Source organism: Equus caballus, chromosome 28 (genome assembly GCF_041296265.1).
Source record: "Equus caballus isolate H_3958 breed thoroughbred chromosome 28, TB-T2T, whole genome shotgun sequence".
NCBI classification, from domain to species: Eukaryota; Metazoa; Chordata; class Mammalia; order Perissodactyla; family Equidae; genus Equus; species Equus caballus.
The window spans coordinates 24,509,007-24,524,206 of NC_091711.1; the positions used below are offsets into that span (position 1 = coordinate 24,509,007).

The following is a 15,200-nucleotide window of genomic DNA, read 5'->3' on the forward strand; positions in this document are numbered from 1 at the left end:
GAAATATGTTGACAAAATTGTGGTCCTGGAGTTTGGGGTTTGCCCTGACAATCAACCTCGTCCCTAGTTTGGTAGGGAGGAGATGTAACCCGTCTTCTCTGTCATTTCAAAAACCTCCTGAAAAACATGATTTCTTATCTTGTTTTGTTTTTCCAAGTGAGTACGGGGAATGGGGGCAGAATGTCAGGGGTGAAATTATACACCATTATTTGGAGAGTCTGGCGAACTTTAAGACAGGGCTGGAGATAAAATTCAAGACATATTTGAATCAAAAATGGTTCATCAAAATAGGCCCAGGGTGTTATTAATGCAATCAAGAGGAAAGGTTCTCTGGACAGAGATGCTGAACAATTCAAATCTGGAAGGTCGATGTGATTCTGCTGTTATGAAAACACAGGGTGTGCTTTTGTAGGTCAAAATATTTACTTCTGTGCAAATCATGCATCTTTCTACGGAACTCATTGTTCAAAGATAACATAATCCTCCTTCCTTTATTTTTGTCCCAGAGGACTTCCTGTTGGCTGAAAGGATAGGTATTCACAAAGGCTTAAAGGCATGAATTAAAGCTGAAGCCTTTTCCCTGAGGAACACTAGGCCTGGAATTTAGGTGCTGCATTTATGAATAATGCAGAGAGACGCCAGGGAAAAGGGCAGCATCATGGGTGGGTCTCTATCTTGCTGTATTCCAGGAAGCTCTCCTTTCCTTAACCTACACCTGGGTTTGTTTACTCGTAAGCTAATTAAACTTTAAGTCTTAGAGTCCTCCTCTCAAAATGAGGATAATAATAATTCTGACTTCCCAGGACTATTGTGACAATTAAAAGAGATAATGCATGCGAAGAGTCTAGCATATAGGAAGCACTTGATAAATGCCAGCTCTTCTTCTTATTAGTTTCTACCCTCTCTGAATTCTGAAAAGGCTTTTGGTGGCATGCCTCATAATTTAGTAGCTAATTGCATACTGTCTTATATAGTTTGCTACTATTTCTTCCAAATTAATTGTATCTTTCTTATGCATCATAGATCTTATGAAGCAGACGCTGCCTCAATAATATCTAACGCTGCTCCTTTATAGTGTACGAAATGTGTCCACAGATATTCTTTTACACATCTTTTGAATGTCCCACTTGCCCAGTCCATAGCTGGACATGGACGAGGCACTCTACAATCTATATTAACTGATTGACGGCTCTTTGTCAGAAAGATTAATCCTTTCAGACCGATTCAATGATGGTGAATGATAGAGCTTCACTTTGAAGAAAGAGCACACTGCATTTAAAAACATCCTAAAAGAAAGCTTCTCACCTTGAGACTTAGTCTGCTAGATTGAATACAAAATGATATTAATCCTTTTTCCTGGGAGCACTCTGGTAAAGTTAAAAAAAGCACCTGGGCACACTGTCCCTTCTTTGAAGAGGAAAGCACAATACTGTAATGGAACGTGGAGCGCATTGCTAAGCAACAGAGCCAGGTCTGGACTGCACAGGGGTGAAAATTCTTCTTTGTTTGGTATGATGAAGAATTATTAAATGGAAAATGCTTAATAGAATCTTACCTGCAACAATAACACTCATTATTTTTCAAAGCACTAATCAGCAGGTGATAACTAATTTTCATGGGAGTCTCTGACAACAGCTCACGGTGCTGTTCTCTGAATCAAAGAGTTCAACAAGAAGCTTTCAGATGTTCATTTTGATGGGAGGCATGGATTTGACATCTGGATTAAGTCACCAATCCTGGTGTTCTAGGTGTAATCCAGGATTATAAAAATCCATCTCAAGTAATTTCAATACCCGTTAATCCGGATGGAAATGTAGAATAACATATATGTAGAATAACATAATTTGAAACATAAAATACATGTAGAATAACATAATTTAAAACAATGGTCTCCAGATAGTGTCACCTGGGAACCCGTTAGAAATGCAAATTCCTGAGCCCCGCCCCAAGCCTACTGAATCAGAAACTCTGGGGGCGGGGCCCAATCTTGGGGATTCTGATGCTCTTTAAAGTTTGAGAAGCACTGACTTAAAGGATTGGGGTCACTGTGTGAGACACACAAAAGTAGACAGTGAAGAGTTCAGTTCGGTTTGGTACTGGTGGATCATCCTGAACCGCTGTTGAACTGTTCAACCATTTTGAACTAGGGAAGAAACGGATAGTTGTAATTCTGAAAGTAACCACAGAGGAAAAAGCACGCGTAATGAAGGAAATTCTTCCAGGTAGCCTTCGGTTACTTCCTCCTGAAACTAGAGCCATCCATAATCACTTTCCACCAGCTGCATTTGCGACAATTTTCGAACAGATCATTTATCAAGAATACATAGTAATTTCTTTGTTTTTTTCTTTCCTCCAGAGACATCAAGGTGAAACGATGTCCATTGCTTATTATAAGGGAGATTGATAACATGCAAAGGTTTAAGTAAAATAAAATATGAAGTCTAGAAAATAATATGTGACATCAATAACATAAACTTGGCATCATTTTGAAAGTTTGAAATCATGTATATTAACTCAGCAAAATGACTGAGAAGGCCATTGCTCAGTTACGTATTGAGAATTAAATTTGATAAACGATGTAACTTCACTCTATCAGCTACTAGCCTTGCAGCCATAAGTCAGTCACTTTACCTCTCTTGCCTCCATTTTTACTTTTGTGAAATAGGGAGCCATTTCTTAGTTCCTCTCTATTTCCAGAATTCTGTGATTGTATGATACTGCACATTCTGGAAAATATCTCATATTTTTTTCAAAGGGATACCATATGCAGTAGCTCGCTTGACCTTTGCAAGAACCCAATCCTGCTGTGCAGTAAAAGAAATGTTTAACTTTGGAGACTCGAATCTTAGGAAGCACGTAATAATCATTGTATAGGTTTGGCAGAAAGTTCAGATATCTAATAGTTAACTAACTTGGGAAATGCTGTTTTGAAGAATATCTTGCTATGCTTGCAGGATGTGTATCATAGGAAGAATGTTCTTGGATAGCCAAGCCCTGATCTCCACGTGTTCCCAAAGGGAACATTGTCACTGCTGCCTTCTAGGAGAGATCCATGAGCCCTAAGTTGAGGCTAAGCTGCCCTGACCTTGCTCTTCCTGGGCGAATGTTCCCGGGGAACCTGGCCAATCTGCAGGGAGCGTAGTATCAACAGGGCAGTAACTAGGACTCAGGACTTTGGGATAAGACTGACTTGAATTTGGAACCCGCCTCTGACACTTAGCTAGTTGCACCAACTTCATAAGGCTGTGCAAGGACTGAATAAAACTAAATGAGATGATATGTGTAAAGAACGTTCACAGTTCCTGGGATGTAGTAAATGTTCAATAATTTTTAGCTTGAAAAATTAAGATTACAACTGTTGAGGGAAATTGAATAATTTAAATCGGGTCTCAATGAATATGTTACTGTACATAAAACCCTCTGTTATTCTGCATTCTGCTTATTCTTCATATGCAAATGTATCTTAGGCTTATTCGCTAATTGATTCATTGACCTCTTAATTCAAGAACTATTTATTGAGCACCTATTATGTGAAAGACTCTCCTGCAGACATTGGAAATGTAACAGCAAACAAGACAGCAAAGGTCCCTGCTCTGATGGACGTGCATTTTAATAGGGAGAGACAGAAAATACTCCCCTTCCCAATAAACAAACAAACAGATAAGAAAATTAACTAGTAGTGATAAACGCTAAGGAAAAAAAATGAAACAAGATGATATAATAGAGTCTGAGGGGCAATTTTAGATCAGGTGTTCAGGGAAGCCTCTCTAGGGAGGTGAGATTTAAGATGTCACTTGAATAACAAGATGGAGCAAAGTTCTAAGGAGCCTGAGCAAGAAATGATAGTGATTTAGATGAGGGTAGTGGTGGTTAGAATGGAGAGACGTGATTGGGTCAGGAGATGTAGCCGTAGAATCAAGAGGATTTATAGATGGATTGGATGGAAGGTATGAGGAAAAGAGAGGATTCAAGGATGACTCCTACAGTCTTTGGCTTAACAGAATGGTAGTACCATTTACAGAAGTGGAGCAGGTTGGGGAGGAGTAGGTTGGGGGTATGAAGAATCAGGAGTCTAAATTTGGAAAGATTAAGTCTGAGTTGCCTATCGAATTCCAAGTGGAGATGTCAAGTAGACAACTGGATACATGAGGTCAGAGCTAAACATTTGGGAAATTTTTTGCCTTTAGATAACATTTAATGGAATGGGTTGGATGAGAGCACTTAGGGAAAAGAGTACAGTTAGAAAAGAGAAGAGGTTCTTGGAGTATTCTTAAAGTTTCAGGTACTTCTGACTCATAACAAAACCTTGCAGTAATATACAACCCTTGTAGGATTAGCCACATAAAAATGAATTGACAGGAATTTTTTACTTTCTCACATTCTTTAGTATACATAAATGCGGACCAAAAAGAAGTCTGGTTGTAATACACTGGGCTTATATGCATTCATTGACCCATATTTTTGAGTGCCTCCTGCAAGGCACTGTATTGGGCACTATAGGAAAATGAAATCAATAGGACAGTCATGTTGTTGGTCCAACATTTTTACTGAGCACAAGCTAGGTGCAAAATATTAGACGATTTGAGTAGAAATCACAAAAATGGAAAGTCGATTCTGTGTCCTCAAGAGAAGACAGTCTAAAACTGCTACTCAGAAGGAGAACAGCCACTCAAAAATCGCAAGGCTGGTGTGTTTCCTTTTCCTTCTACACGTCTGATGTTCCAAGGCTATTAGGAGAAATCTACACGGGCCAAAGGCATTTGGTGAGGTAGGCCGCAGTCATAACTCATTTCGTCTTTTCCCCTGCCTTCTTCTTCTGGTCAACGGGAGGGTTTCCCTGGGTGGAAAGAAATTTGTTTCAGCCCATCTCATACTTCAGGTTGACTGGTACTCCAAGCATCTCATCTTTCATATTCTCATTATCTGGGGAGAAGAGACATAAAGAATCCATTAGCACTTTTAATAGCTAATTTCTTTGCCCTGTTAAATCAAATACGGTCTCCCTGAAGAAGCGTTCTACCGCTTCAATACTAATATCCACTATTTGTTCAAAATTCTATACTTCCTCTATAGCTAGGAGATGGACTGGGTGCCTGCCCACTGATCTGTGCAAATGGGAAGGAAGGGAAGTACCTCTTCTGGGCTAATGGCTGGGTTTGCTTTATTAAGCTGCAGCTGAACCTCTCAGTGGATTGTTGTCGCATCAATTATGCTGAAACAAAAATCATTATATTTAGCAGTCATTGTCTAATTTTTAAATGGATTTTATTAAATAAGCCCAGATAAAAGCTTACTTCATTCAACTACTTGGTGCACTTGCTGATAAATCACTCTGGCAGACCCGTGGATGATGTAGTTCTGCTTGGAAAGAAACTCTCAATAAAAGTCCAGGTGAAGTTTTTTTGTGGTTAATGTGGCCAATTATTAATGGAAATACTTAGGGTTTATTTTGGAGAGGGGGTAAAAATAATTTCTTTGGGCTCTATCATGTCAAATTCTACGGTCTTAGCCAAATACTTGGCCATAAGCTTAAGCAGGCTCAAACTTTTTTTGTTGTTCATTGAGAAACATCTTGGCCTTTTTCGCTGAGACCAAGTGGAGCTTGCTTCTATGTCACTCTACTCGAACAAGGATGAAAGGTTAGCTACGAAATTGTTCCTCACAAAACGTTAAGTCAATCCCTTTATGTCTGCTCTCCGAACTGCATGAATTTCTTTTCAATCAATGATACATGATGTCAGCCCAGTGGATATTCAGCAGAGAATTTAGCTATTAAATTTTGCCATTCGCAATACCTAGGTTCAATTGTTAGCGAGTAGCTGAGAGAGTCTAAATGGCATCCATTTACTAGTTTCTTTCAGTCACTGCATTTATATCACCAGAAACTCAGCACCTGGGCTGTATTATCTTGTGCTTTCTATTGGGTTAATACTAGGAATGTACATTTGAAGAACATTTTGGTATCTTATACAAAATAATACAGGAAAATTATAGTTTATTAATCTGATATTCCTTATACAAAGAATCCTATGATAAATTCTTGCTTGAAAGCAGAGTCGGAGAAATATTAGTCTCTTTAGATGACTCCCTATGTTTTCTTTCTTTGAGAGATGGGAACTATACAACACAAATGATTTTCTCTTTTTATCATGAATGCCGGGAAACTAAGAATTCACTTTAGCATGTCCTAATATCTTTAGGTGTCCTAATATCTAAAATTATTAATTGGCTTCTTATCCATCTTTTAAATGTGTGTAGTACAGTTTTATAATGACTGCAAATCTTTTTGAAGAAATAGGACAGGTCACTTCCCCAAAGAAGTTTTCTCTGAAGACACAACTGAAATCAGTTCCCCTGCCCTAGCCCCTGAATAGTTTTTCTTATCAAAGCACTCTTCCTTCATTTTACCTATAATAATTTGTAATTATTAATTTTTATTTGTTTTGTTGTTTATGTTTGTCTCCTTCTCTAGACTCTAAGTCCATAAAGACAGAGACCATATCTCTCTTTCAGGATGTTAGCCCTAGCTGACCCAGCACATAATAAATTCTCAATAAAAACTTACTGCCTCACTTTGTGAATAAATTGTAATAATTTCAGTACTATCAATCGCTGAAGTCTTATAGCATAATCCTTCAAGCATCTTGCAGTGTTGTTGGGGTATTGAATTAGTACACGATAATTTGCTTAATAATGTATTTGGTTCTTTTAAAAGGTTTGCAATTTAAGTTTTTGTGAACTATCTCAGGATTTTGACAATAAGCGATAATTAACCCAAGATCAAAATGAACTATCAGAGAACTAAAGGAATAATTAGAATTCATAACTTAGGAAAAGAACAATTAATTAGTGTACATGATTCAGGTAATGTTATCTCCAGCATAACACCTTTATCAAGATTTATACAGGAAGAGGAGACAGCACGGCTGCCTGTTTCAAGAGTAGGTTTAGGATTTACAGTTATGGGGATGGGTGCCTGTATTTCCTTTGACAAATTCTGTTTTGTTTTTTTTCAGGGGGCGGAGCAGTACGGCAAAGGGAGGCTACATGGGATTCCTGTTGCATGTCAAGAAAATAGCAGAGATGAAATGGGGGCTAAGAATTTAAGTCCAGTCTTCACGTCTTCACACGACAATGGGCAAGTCCTTCACCATCTTCTTTCTGTACTTCTTTCCTCCTTCACTCCTTTCCTTCCCTTGTTGTCAGGTCTTCTCAGTCTCCTCCAGTCTGTGACAGTCTCTCAGTCTTTCCTGGTCTTTCATGACCTTGACAGTTTTGAACAGTAATTGTCAGATAGTTTGTCGAAAATCTCTCAATTTGGGTTTGTCTGATGTTTTCTCCTGAGAAGACTGAGATTATGAATTTGGGGGAAGAATACCACAGAGGTGATATGCCCCTCTTGTCACATCGTATTGAGCCATGTGATATCAACATGACTTATTTCTGGTGATGTTAATCTTGATCACTTGTTTTGGGCTGTGTCTGCCAGGTTTCTCTGCTATGTAAGTTTTTCTTTCTATACTCTGTTGGTTAGAAGCGTGTGCCTTTTAGTGCCCAGGTGTATTGAGATATAATTGACAATGACAATTGTATACATTTGTGGTGTACAACGTGATATTTTGATATACATATACATTGTGAAATGATTACCACAATCAAGCTTATCCATCACCTCACATAGCTATCATTTGTGTGTGTGTGTGTGTGTGTGGTGAGAACATTTAAGATCTACTCTTTTAGCAAATTTCAAGTATATGATGCAGTATTATTAACTACAGTTACCATGCTGCACACTGATCTCCAGAACTTATTCACGCCTCATAACTCAAACTTTGTACCCTATGACCAACGTCTCCCCATTTCCCCCACCCTCCCACCCCTGGCAACCACCATTATACTCTCTGCTTCTGAGAGTTTGACTTTTTTAGGTTTCACACGTAAGTGAAATCAGGCAGTACTTGTCTTTCTGTGTCTGGTTTATTTCATTTAGAATAATGTCCTCTATGTTCATCAACGTTGGAGTGTATGACAGGATTTCCTTCATTTTTCATTTTTTTTTCCAGTTAAGACTTTTTTAGAGCAGTTTAAGGTTCACAGCAAAATTGGGGGGAAGGTACAGAAATTTCCCATGTACTCCCTGCCCTCATACATGCACAGCCTCTCCCATTACCAACATCCCCCATCAGAGTGGCATATTTGTTACAACTGATGAACCTATGTCGACACACCATAATCACCCGGAGTCCATAGTTTACCTTAGGGTTCACTCTTGGTGTTGTATGTTCTATGGATTTGGACAAATGTATAACGACATGTATCCATCATTATGGTATCATACAGAGTATTTTAACTACCTTAAAAACCCTCTGTGCCCAGCCTATTCATCTCCCCCTGACCCAACCCCCTGGCAACCACTGGTCTTTTTACTATCTCCATAGTTTTGTCTTCTCTAGAATGTCATATGGTCAGGATCATACCATTTGTAGCCACTTCAGATTGACTTCTTTCACTTAGTAATATGCATTTAAGCTTCCTCCATATATTTTCATGTTTGACAGCTTCTTTCTTTTGTTTTCCTCCCCAAAGCCCCAGTACATAGTTGGATATCCTAGTTGCAGGTCATTCTGGTTCTTCTGTGTGGGATGCCACCACAGCATGGCTTGATGAACAGTGCGTAGGTCCACACCCAGGATCTAAACTGGCGAACCCCGGGCCACCGAAGTGGAGCACATAAACTTAACCACTCAGCCACGGGGCCAGCCCTGATAGCTTCTTTCTTTTTAGGGCTGAATGATAGTCCATTGTCCGGATGTATCACAGTGTATTTATCTACTCACCTACTGAAGGACATTTTGGTTGCTTCCAAGATTTGGCAATTATGAATAAAGCTGCTATAAACATCCATGTGCAGGTTTTCGTGTGGATGTAAGTTTTCAACTCCCCTGGGTAAATACCAAGGAGCATAATTGCTGGGTCATATAAGAGTATATTTAGTTTTGTAAGAAACTGCCAAACTGTCTTCCAAAGTGGCTGTACCATTTTGCATTCTCCAGCAATGAATGAGAGTTCCTTTTGCTCAACATCCTCGTCAGGATTTGGCATCGTCAGAGTTCTGGATTTTGGCCATTATAATAGGTGTGACTTCCTCCTTTCTTAAGGCTGAATTTTATACACACACACACACACACACACATCCATATATCGCATTTTCTTTATTCATTTGTTGATATACACTTCAGTTGATTCCATATCTCAGCTGTTGTATATAATGCTGCAAGGAAAATGGGAGTGCAGATGTCTCTTCAAGATACTGATTTCATTTCCTATGGATATATACCCAGAAGTGGGATTGCTGGATCATATGATGGTTCTATTTTTAAGTTTTTAAGGAATCTCCATACTGTTTTCCTTATGGCTGTACCAATAGAAATGTGTCACTTTTTTTAACTCAAGATTTTAAGAGTTGTTTTATTTCATTTCCAAACTTATGAGATTTATGGAAGCTATCCTTTTGTTTAAATTTCCATTTTTATTGTATACATTGTATGCTATTGATTTTTTGGAATTTATTGAGGTGCCTTCATGACTTAATTCATGACCTATTTCTGTAACCGTTTCGAGTTTGAGAAAAATCTGTTTTCTCCATGGCTTACTTTCTACATCTATAAAACAGGAAGAGCCAAAAATATCCAACTCCTCTGATTTTTGTTTTGAAGTTTGCAAAACCAAAGACAAAACCGAAAGAAAAATACTACACTTGTTCTTTTTCACTCTTTCTTTTGCAGACTCACAATGGTACATCTGGACACAAGTAAACACGATTGTGGAGAGAGAAAAAGGAAAATATTTGTTCTTCCTAAAAATGGATTTGTTACCACTGGGTAACAGGTGCTTAATCCTCTGTGGGGGCACAATTCCAACCTACAGAGAGCGCCTGGACAGAGCGGAGGCGTGACCACCTGTGAGAGTGATTCCGATCTGTGTTTGATTCCTTCGGGCCTGCTGGCCTTAGATATTTATATAAATGAGGCTGGATCTTTGATGTGCTGCTCAGAAGTATCACTGAACGCTAGGATGGGGTGGTGGTCCTCCAGTCTGCCTAGCAGTTGCCCAGTCAGACAGCCAGCCTGGTTGCTTAGAAGGCAGTGTGGACGTTCATCTAAATTTGCCATAAGAAGAATTTCATGGTCAAGAACTTCACACACAGATTTAAGTCAGATCCTTAACAGCCAATCTCTCAGGTTGTTCATCGTTAGAACCCCATGCCTCTCAGCTCCTGCACTAACTCGTCCCATGCTGTCTCTCACTCTCTTTTCTTCTCTTCTGTGACCTGTCATGGAACACACTGTTGGCTACCCACCTCCCCCTGGACATCATCAATGTCTCCTTGTAGTTCCTGGATTTCAAGCCTTTCTAGATACAGCGAGTCATCAAGAAGCGGTTTGAATTAGGTGGTTTTACATGGCTGTTTTTTGGGCTCTTTGTTTCAATTTCACTATACGTTTAAGAATTCTCAAAGTTTACAGTTGGAAAACATACACTTGCTTTTCCTCCCCAAAACTCAGCTATTGGTAGTATCGCAAGAAGTCTGCACTTTATCCGGATGAAGACAGAGAATGCTGTCCACGTACGGAAGGGCAATCTTGCCAGGAGGGGACAGCAGTTCCAGAACAAAAGAAGAGGGAGAGAGTGAAGAGAGTACCTGGAACGCAAGAGTATCAAGAGTGAGAGGCGGCACCAGAATGATTTGCCAATATTTTGGCTGTCATTAGAACCACAGATTACCATACAGGGCTGTGTGGTGTACTGTGTACTGGAAAGAGCATGACATCAGAGGAAGCTGGCTAGAATTCAGGTTTACTGTGTAGTAGCTGTGAGATTTTGGCTAAGGCACTCGAGCACTTTGATTCCCAGTTTTGACATATGTAAAATGCTAATCATCATAATCATCATAATAATCCTTGCCACCCATGTAAAAATATTGTCACTGCTGGTATAGTAAAACGGTATACTGGTATAGTAACACTTTAAACTGGTTACAAAAATTAGAAGGTTGTGATCAGGGAGGTCCAGAATTGCTCTCCATCGATTTGCTAACAAAGATATTTTCATCTTCCGTGAGAGGTGTTGGTTATGAAAACCTCTATAGAAATAATGATATGAGATTTTTTTCTGTTGCTGTCAACCTATTTTTACCAGGTGTATGGCTTTCTGTATGTGTCACCCAGTTGATTTAAAAGTGAATCAGTGAGTGTATTTATAGATTGCCTCATTTCAGAAAGGAATTTGAGGAAGGATCCTCAATTTGACATTCTTTTATCTCTCTATATTTGGATTTTGCATTCGTCTTGCCTTCCAAATTAAAAATGTGGTGAACTCAGCAGACTGGCCTCCAGTATTAGCCACCCCCTCTCTTTTTTTATTTTTTATTATTTTTTTAAAGATTTTATTTTTTTCCTTTTTCTCCCTAAAGCCCCCCCGGTACATAGTTGTATATTCTTCATTGTGGGTCCTTCTAGTTGTGGCATGTGGGACGCTGCCTCAGCGTGGTTTGATGAGCAGTGCCATGTCCGCGCCCAGGACTCGAACCAACGAAATACTGGGCCGCCTGCAGCGGAGCGCGCGAACTTAACCACTCGGCCACAGGGCCAGCCCCAGCCACCCCCTCTCTTTTTATCATGTCTTTCTGTGCTTCAGAAGCTGGAAAACTCCAAACAACACGCCTCATACACCTTTGCTGCTAATGTTCTGTGTGGGAATTCAGTTTCACCAACTGCATGCATTCAAGTAAGATTCACAGGTGCTCTTTTGATGCTGCTGGCAGATACAGCTGCAGAGACCTTGGTTGTCCTGCAGAACTTTGTTAATTCTGTGCAAGCGGTCAAGTGCAACGATAGGTCAACTGCTGTACCAATTGTGTTCTTAATTGTTTTACTTTTTGTTGCGTAACCCCGCTACTGAAAAAAAATGTTCTGAAAAGAGTTTGATTTGCATATGTCTCTGTATACTTTCCACAGTGACAATTACATAAACTCACTTTTTAAATAGTTTTTGTTAATTATTGAATATTTTAAGTAAAATTACAAACTGTAAGTAAAGTATGGAGCGTTCCAAAGGCCAGTCACTTGCTCTGTCAGTGTTGAGAAGAGGCTGGGACTGTGGCATGGTGGCTCCATCTTCCCGATTGTGGCCAGGATCCCGTTTGGCAGTGTTGTTTAGGGAGTCATCCTTGGATGCCCAGACGTTCTCCAGCCTTTCCAAGGATCGTGAATGTCCTCAATTCCCCGTGGCAAATCCCTTTCTGTCTAGACTGGCTAGCTGATTGTTGCAACTGAATCCTGACTGAATCTTGACTTGTAAACTATTTGTGGGCAGGAACCCTGTGATATAAAGAAATTACCTTGCATTTTAGTGGAGAGAAATGGATGATAAACAAATGATTGATAAACAAATGATTAAGTAAAAGTTTTAGTTAGATGGTGATATGTACTATAGATTTTTTAAAAAGCTGGAAAAGGGGATGAGGACTACAGGAAATGAATGTGGGTGTGTTACAATTTTAAAGAGTGACCCTGGAAAGCTTCACTAATTAAGATTACTTTTTTTTTTTTTTTGCTTAGGAAGATTTGCCCTAAGTAAACATTTGTTGCCAATTTTCCTCTTGTTTTTCTGCTTGAGAAAGATTCGCCCTGAGCTAATATCATGCCAATCTTCCTCTGTTTTATACATGGGTCACTGCCACAGCATGGCCACCCAGGAGTGATGTAGGTCCCTGCCCAAGAATCAGGCGGGCCACAGTAGCAGAGCACCCCCAAATTAACCACTAGGCCACAGACCGGCCCCTTAAGGTGACTTTCAAGACCTTCTTATTTATTATGCTAATTGCGTGCAAGATACTGGTGGAGTTACTGTGTTAAAATGCAATTATCCAATTACTCCTTTGCTTAGATAACCCCTTAAGTGACGTAATTATTTTCCATCTCCAGGCGGCTATATTGTTTACCCACAGCAAACATGGCGGAAAAGGCTTCAGTCTGACACCGGGGGTGGGGGGGGCCCCCAATAAAGATGGCTACAGCACTTCCTGCGTTTGCCCTCAACAAAGATGGCGACAGTACTTCCTGTTCAGGGCTCTCGCCTTCAACAAAGATGGTGCTTACGGTACAGGTTCCCTAACACTTGGGATTCCGGTTGCAGTTTTTTTTTGTTTTTTTTTTTTAAGATTCGTGTTTGCAGACGTAAGTAACAGCAAACCAGAAGCCCCGTATCCATCTTTTCTCGAAGGCCCCGCGCCTGGCGTCTACGGCCTGGGCCCTGCGGGGCTCCCCCGCCCCCTAACTTGCTGGCGGCGTTCTAGAGCCCGGCGGGGCTGGGGTGGCGGTGGGGATGCCGGGGGCCTGCTCTCCCCTCGGTCCGCTCTGGATATCAGTCTCAGCATCCCCCTTTTAGCGGGTCAACTTGCCCCGAAAATCTCTCCTCGTTCTTCCTGTTCGTCACACAGCAGGGCTCCAGCTGGCGAGGCAGGGAATAAAGAGAAGTTCCAGGCGGGCGCTGGCGGCCCAGCGTGCACCCCCTCCTCCTCCCTGCCGCCTCCCGGGCTTCACAGAGAGTGCCAGGAGCAGCGGCGGGGGTCGCCGCCCGTCGTGGTGCTTTGGGGGCGTCTGGAAGGCTCCTGTGTCGCCCCTGCCTCCCCTCGTTTCTCTCTCAACCACCACGCCGCCGCCCCTCAGCTCCCTGGCGCAGTGGTCTTGGAAATACGCCTTCCAATCCCGCGTGGCTACTGACCAGGACTGGCGTGGGGACATTTTTTTTTAAAGAAAAAAAATCCCATTCAGTGTCCCAAGCGTGTGTAGCCACGGCAGTGTTGTGATGGCGACTCTGAGTTCCTAGAGGGAAGGGATGGAGTCTGTGACTACGTCTAAGGTTTACTGCAGACTGGGGACGAACACTTAGTAAATGTTTTTCTTGAAGGTGATGCTGTCTAGGTCTTTTCTCTTAGGGGAAAAGAGCCTTAAACTTACCTGTAGCTGCAGGTTTCTGGCCCCACTCCCATTGCTGGTCAGGTTCTGCAAATGCCCAGGGTCCAAGGGGGCACCTGCATGGGTATTGGCAGTTTCTGTGGTGGTGGGGTATCTCTGATGAAGGCAACGTTGAAATAAAAGCAGTTTCTTCTCAAGCATGTTAAGATGAAATGCTGCTCTGTAATCCTCAGATAGAAGTTGTTTCATAAGCTGGGTCTCTGACCCACTTTTTTCCAAATCTGTTTATTGAACAAGGAATTGAGCTAGGACCCATTGTATGGAAAGCAAACCCAGAAATGATTCATGTTCAGTGTTGTTCATTATGTTTAGAAACGTTCCAAATTAATTTGGCTTGGCTCGGCAGCCATATCTGAAACACCATGGCCTGGCACTCTGCTAAGCTTCAAAGATGTCCATGACCTTAAGGAGGGTACTGCGCAGGACACTATCTTTAGGGGCTCAAGGGCATTGCTGTAATCTGAGCTGCGATTTTGTCTCTTCCCAGGAGGAAATGGATGCTAGAGACAAGCAAGTGCTTCGCTCCCATCGCCTGGAGCTGGGTGCCGAGGTACTGGTGGAGGGACTGGTTCTTCAGTATCTTTACCAGGAAGGGGTCTTGACGGAAAACCATGTTCAAGAAATCAAAGCTCAAGCCACAGGCCTCCGGAAAACAATGCTGTTGCTGGATATCCTACCTTCCAGAGGTCCCAAAGCATTCGATGCATTCCTAGATTCCCTGCAGGAGTTTCCCTGGGTAAGGGAGAAGCTGGAGAAGGCAAGGGAAGAAGCTGTAGTTGAGCTGCCTGCAGGTAGGCCTCAGAAAGAGCGCTTCAAAGCAGCTCTAAAATTGTTGGAAGTATGCCCTTTGGATTTGAAGTTGGGGTTTTAGGCTGGGAGGGGGATGGCGGTTCCTGAGAGTGGGTAAGGAGTTTGGACTGAAAGCACTTGGCATTGGAGGGACAGGATGAGGAGGTGGATTTAGGAAGTTCAGGGAAGGAAGGATGAACCATGATTGAGAGGGTGAAGAGAGCGCTCAGAGAATACATTCAGAAATGCTTCCAGGGAAACTTGGCCAGTTACTTGGGAGGCATGTTCTCATCCAAGAGCCAGGTCATTGGCATCGGTAGCCATTTGGAAAGTACAGATGGGAAAGCAGGCATTAGGCCTCCTGATAGCTGG

General features: G+C 41.4%; 1 protein-coding gene and 1 long non-coding RNA gene across 3 annotated transcripts in view; one reads left to right on the forward strand and one right to left on the reverse strand.

The window, feature by feature from the left end:
• Positions 1-4,527: 4,527 nt before the first annotated feature.
• On the reverse strand, positions 4,528-14,528 carry LOC111771052 (uncharacterized). The gene is made up of 2 exons (XR_002804663.2): positions 14,022-14,528; positions 4,528-4,923 (listed from the first exon to the last, which is right to left on the reverse strand). It is a non-coding gene; the product is annotated as an uncharacterized lncRNA (long non-coding RNA).
• CRADD (CASP2 and RIPK1 domain containing adaptor with death domain) overlaps positions 13,093-15,200 on the forward strand; it is a 185,741-nt gene continuing 183,633 nt past the window's right edge. The window contains exons 1-2 of one of the 2 annotated variants that reach the window (XM_005606505.4): positions 13,093-13,238; positions 14,527-14,830. In XM_005606505.4, the coding sequence (XP_005606562.1) occupies positions 14,533-14,830 (298 nt within the window). In that variant the 5' untranslated portion in view covers positions 13,093-13,238; positions 14,527-14,532. Of the gene's footprint in view, positions 13,972-14,526; positions 14,831-15,200 lie in introns of both variants that reach the window. The other variant, XM_023631423.2, reaches the window with a different exon arrangement.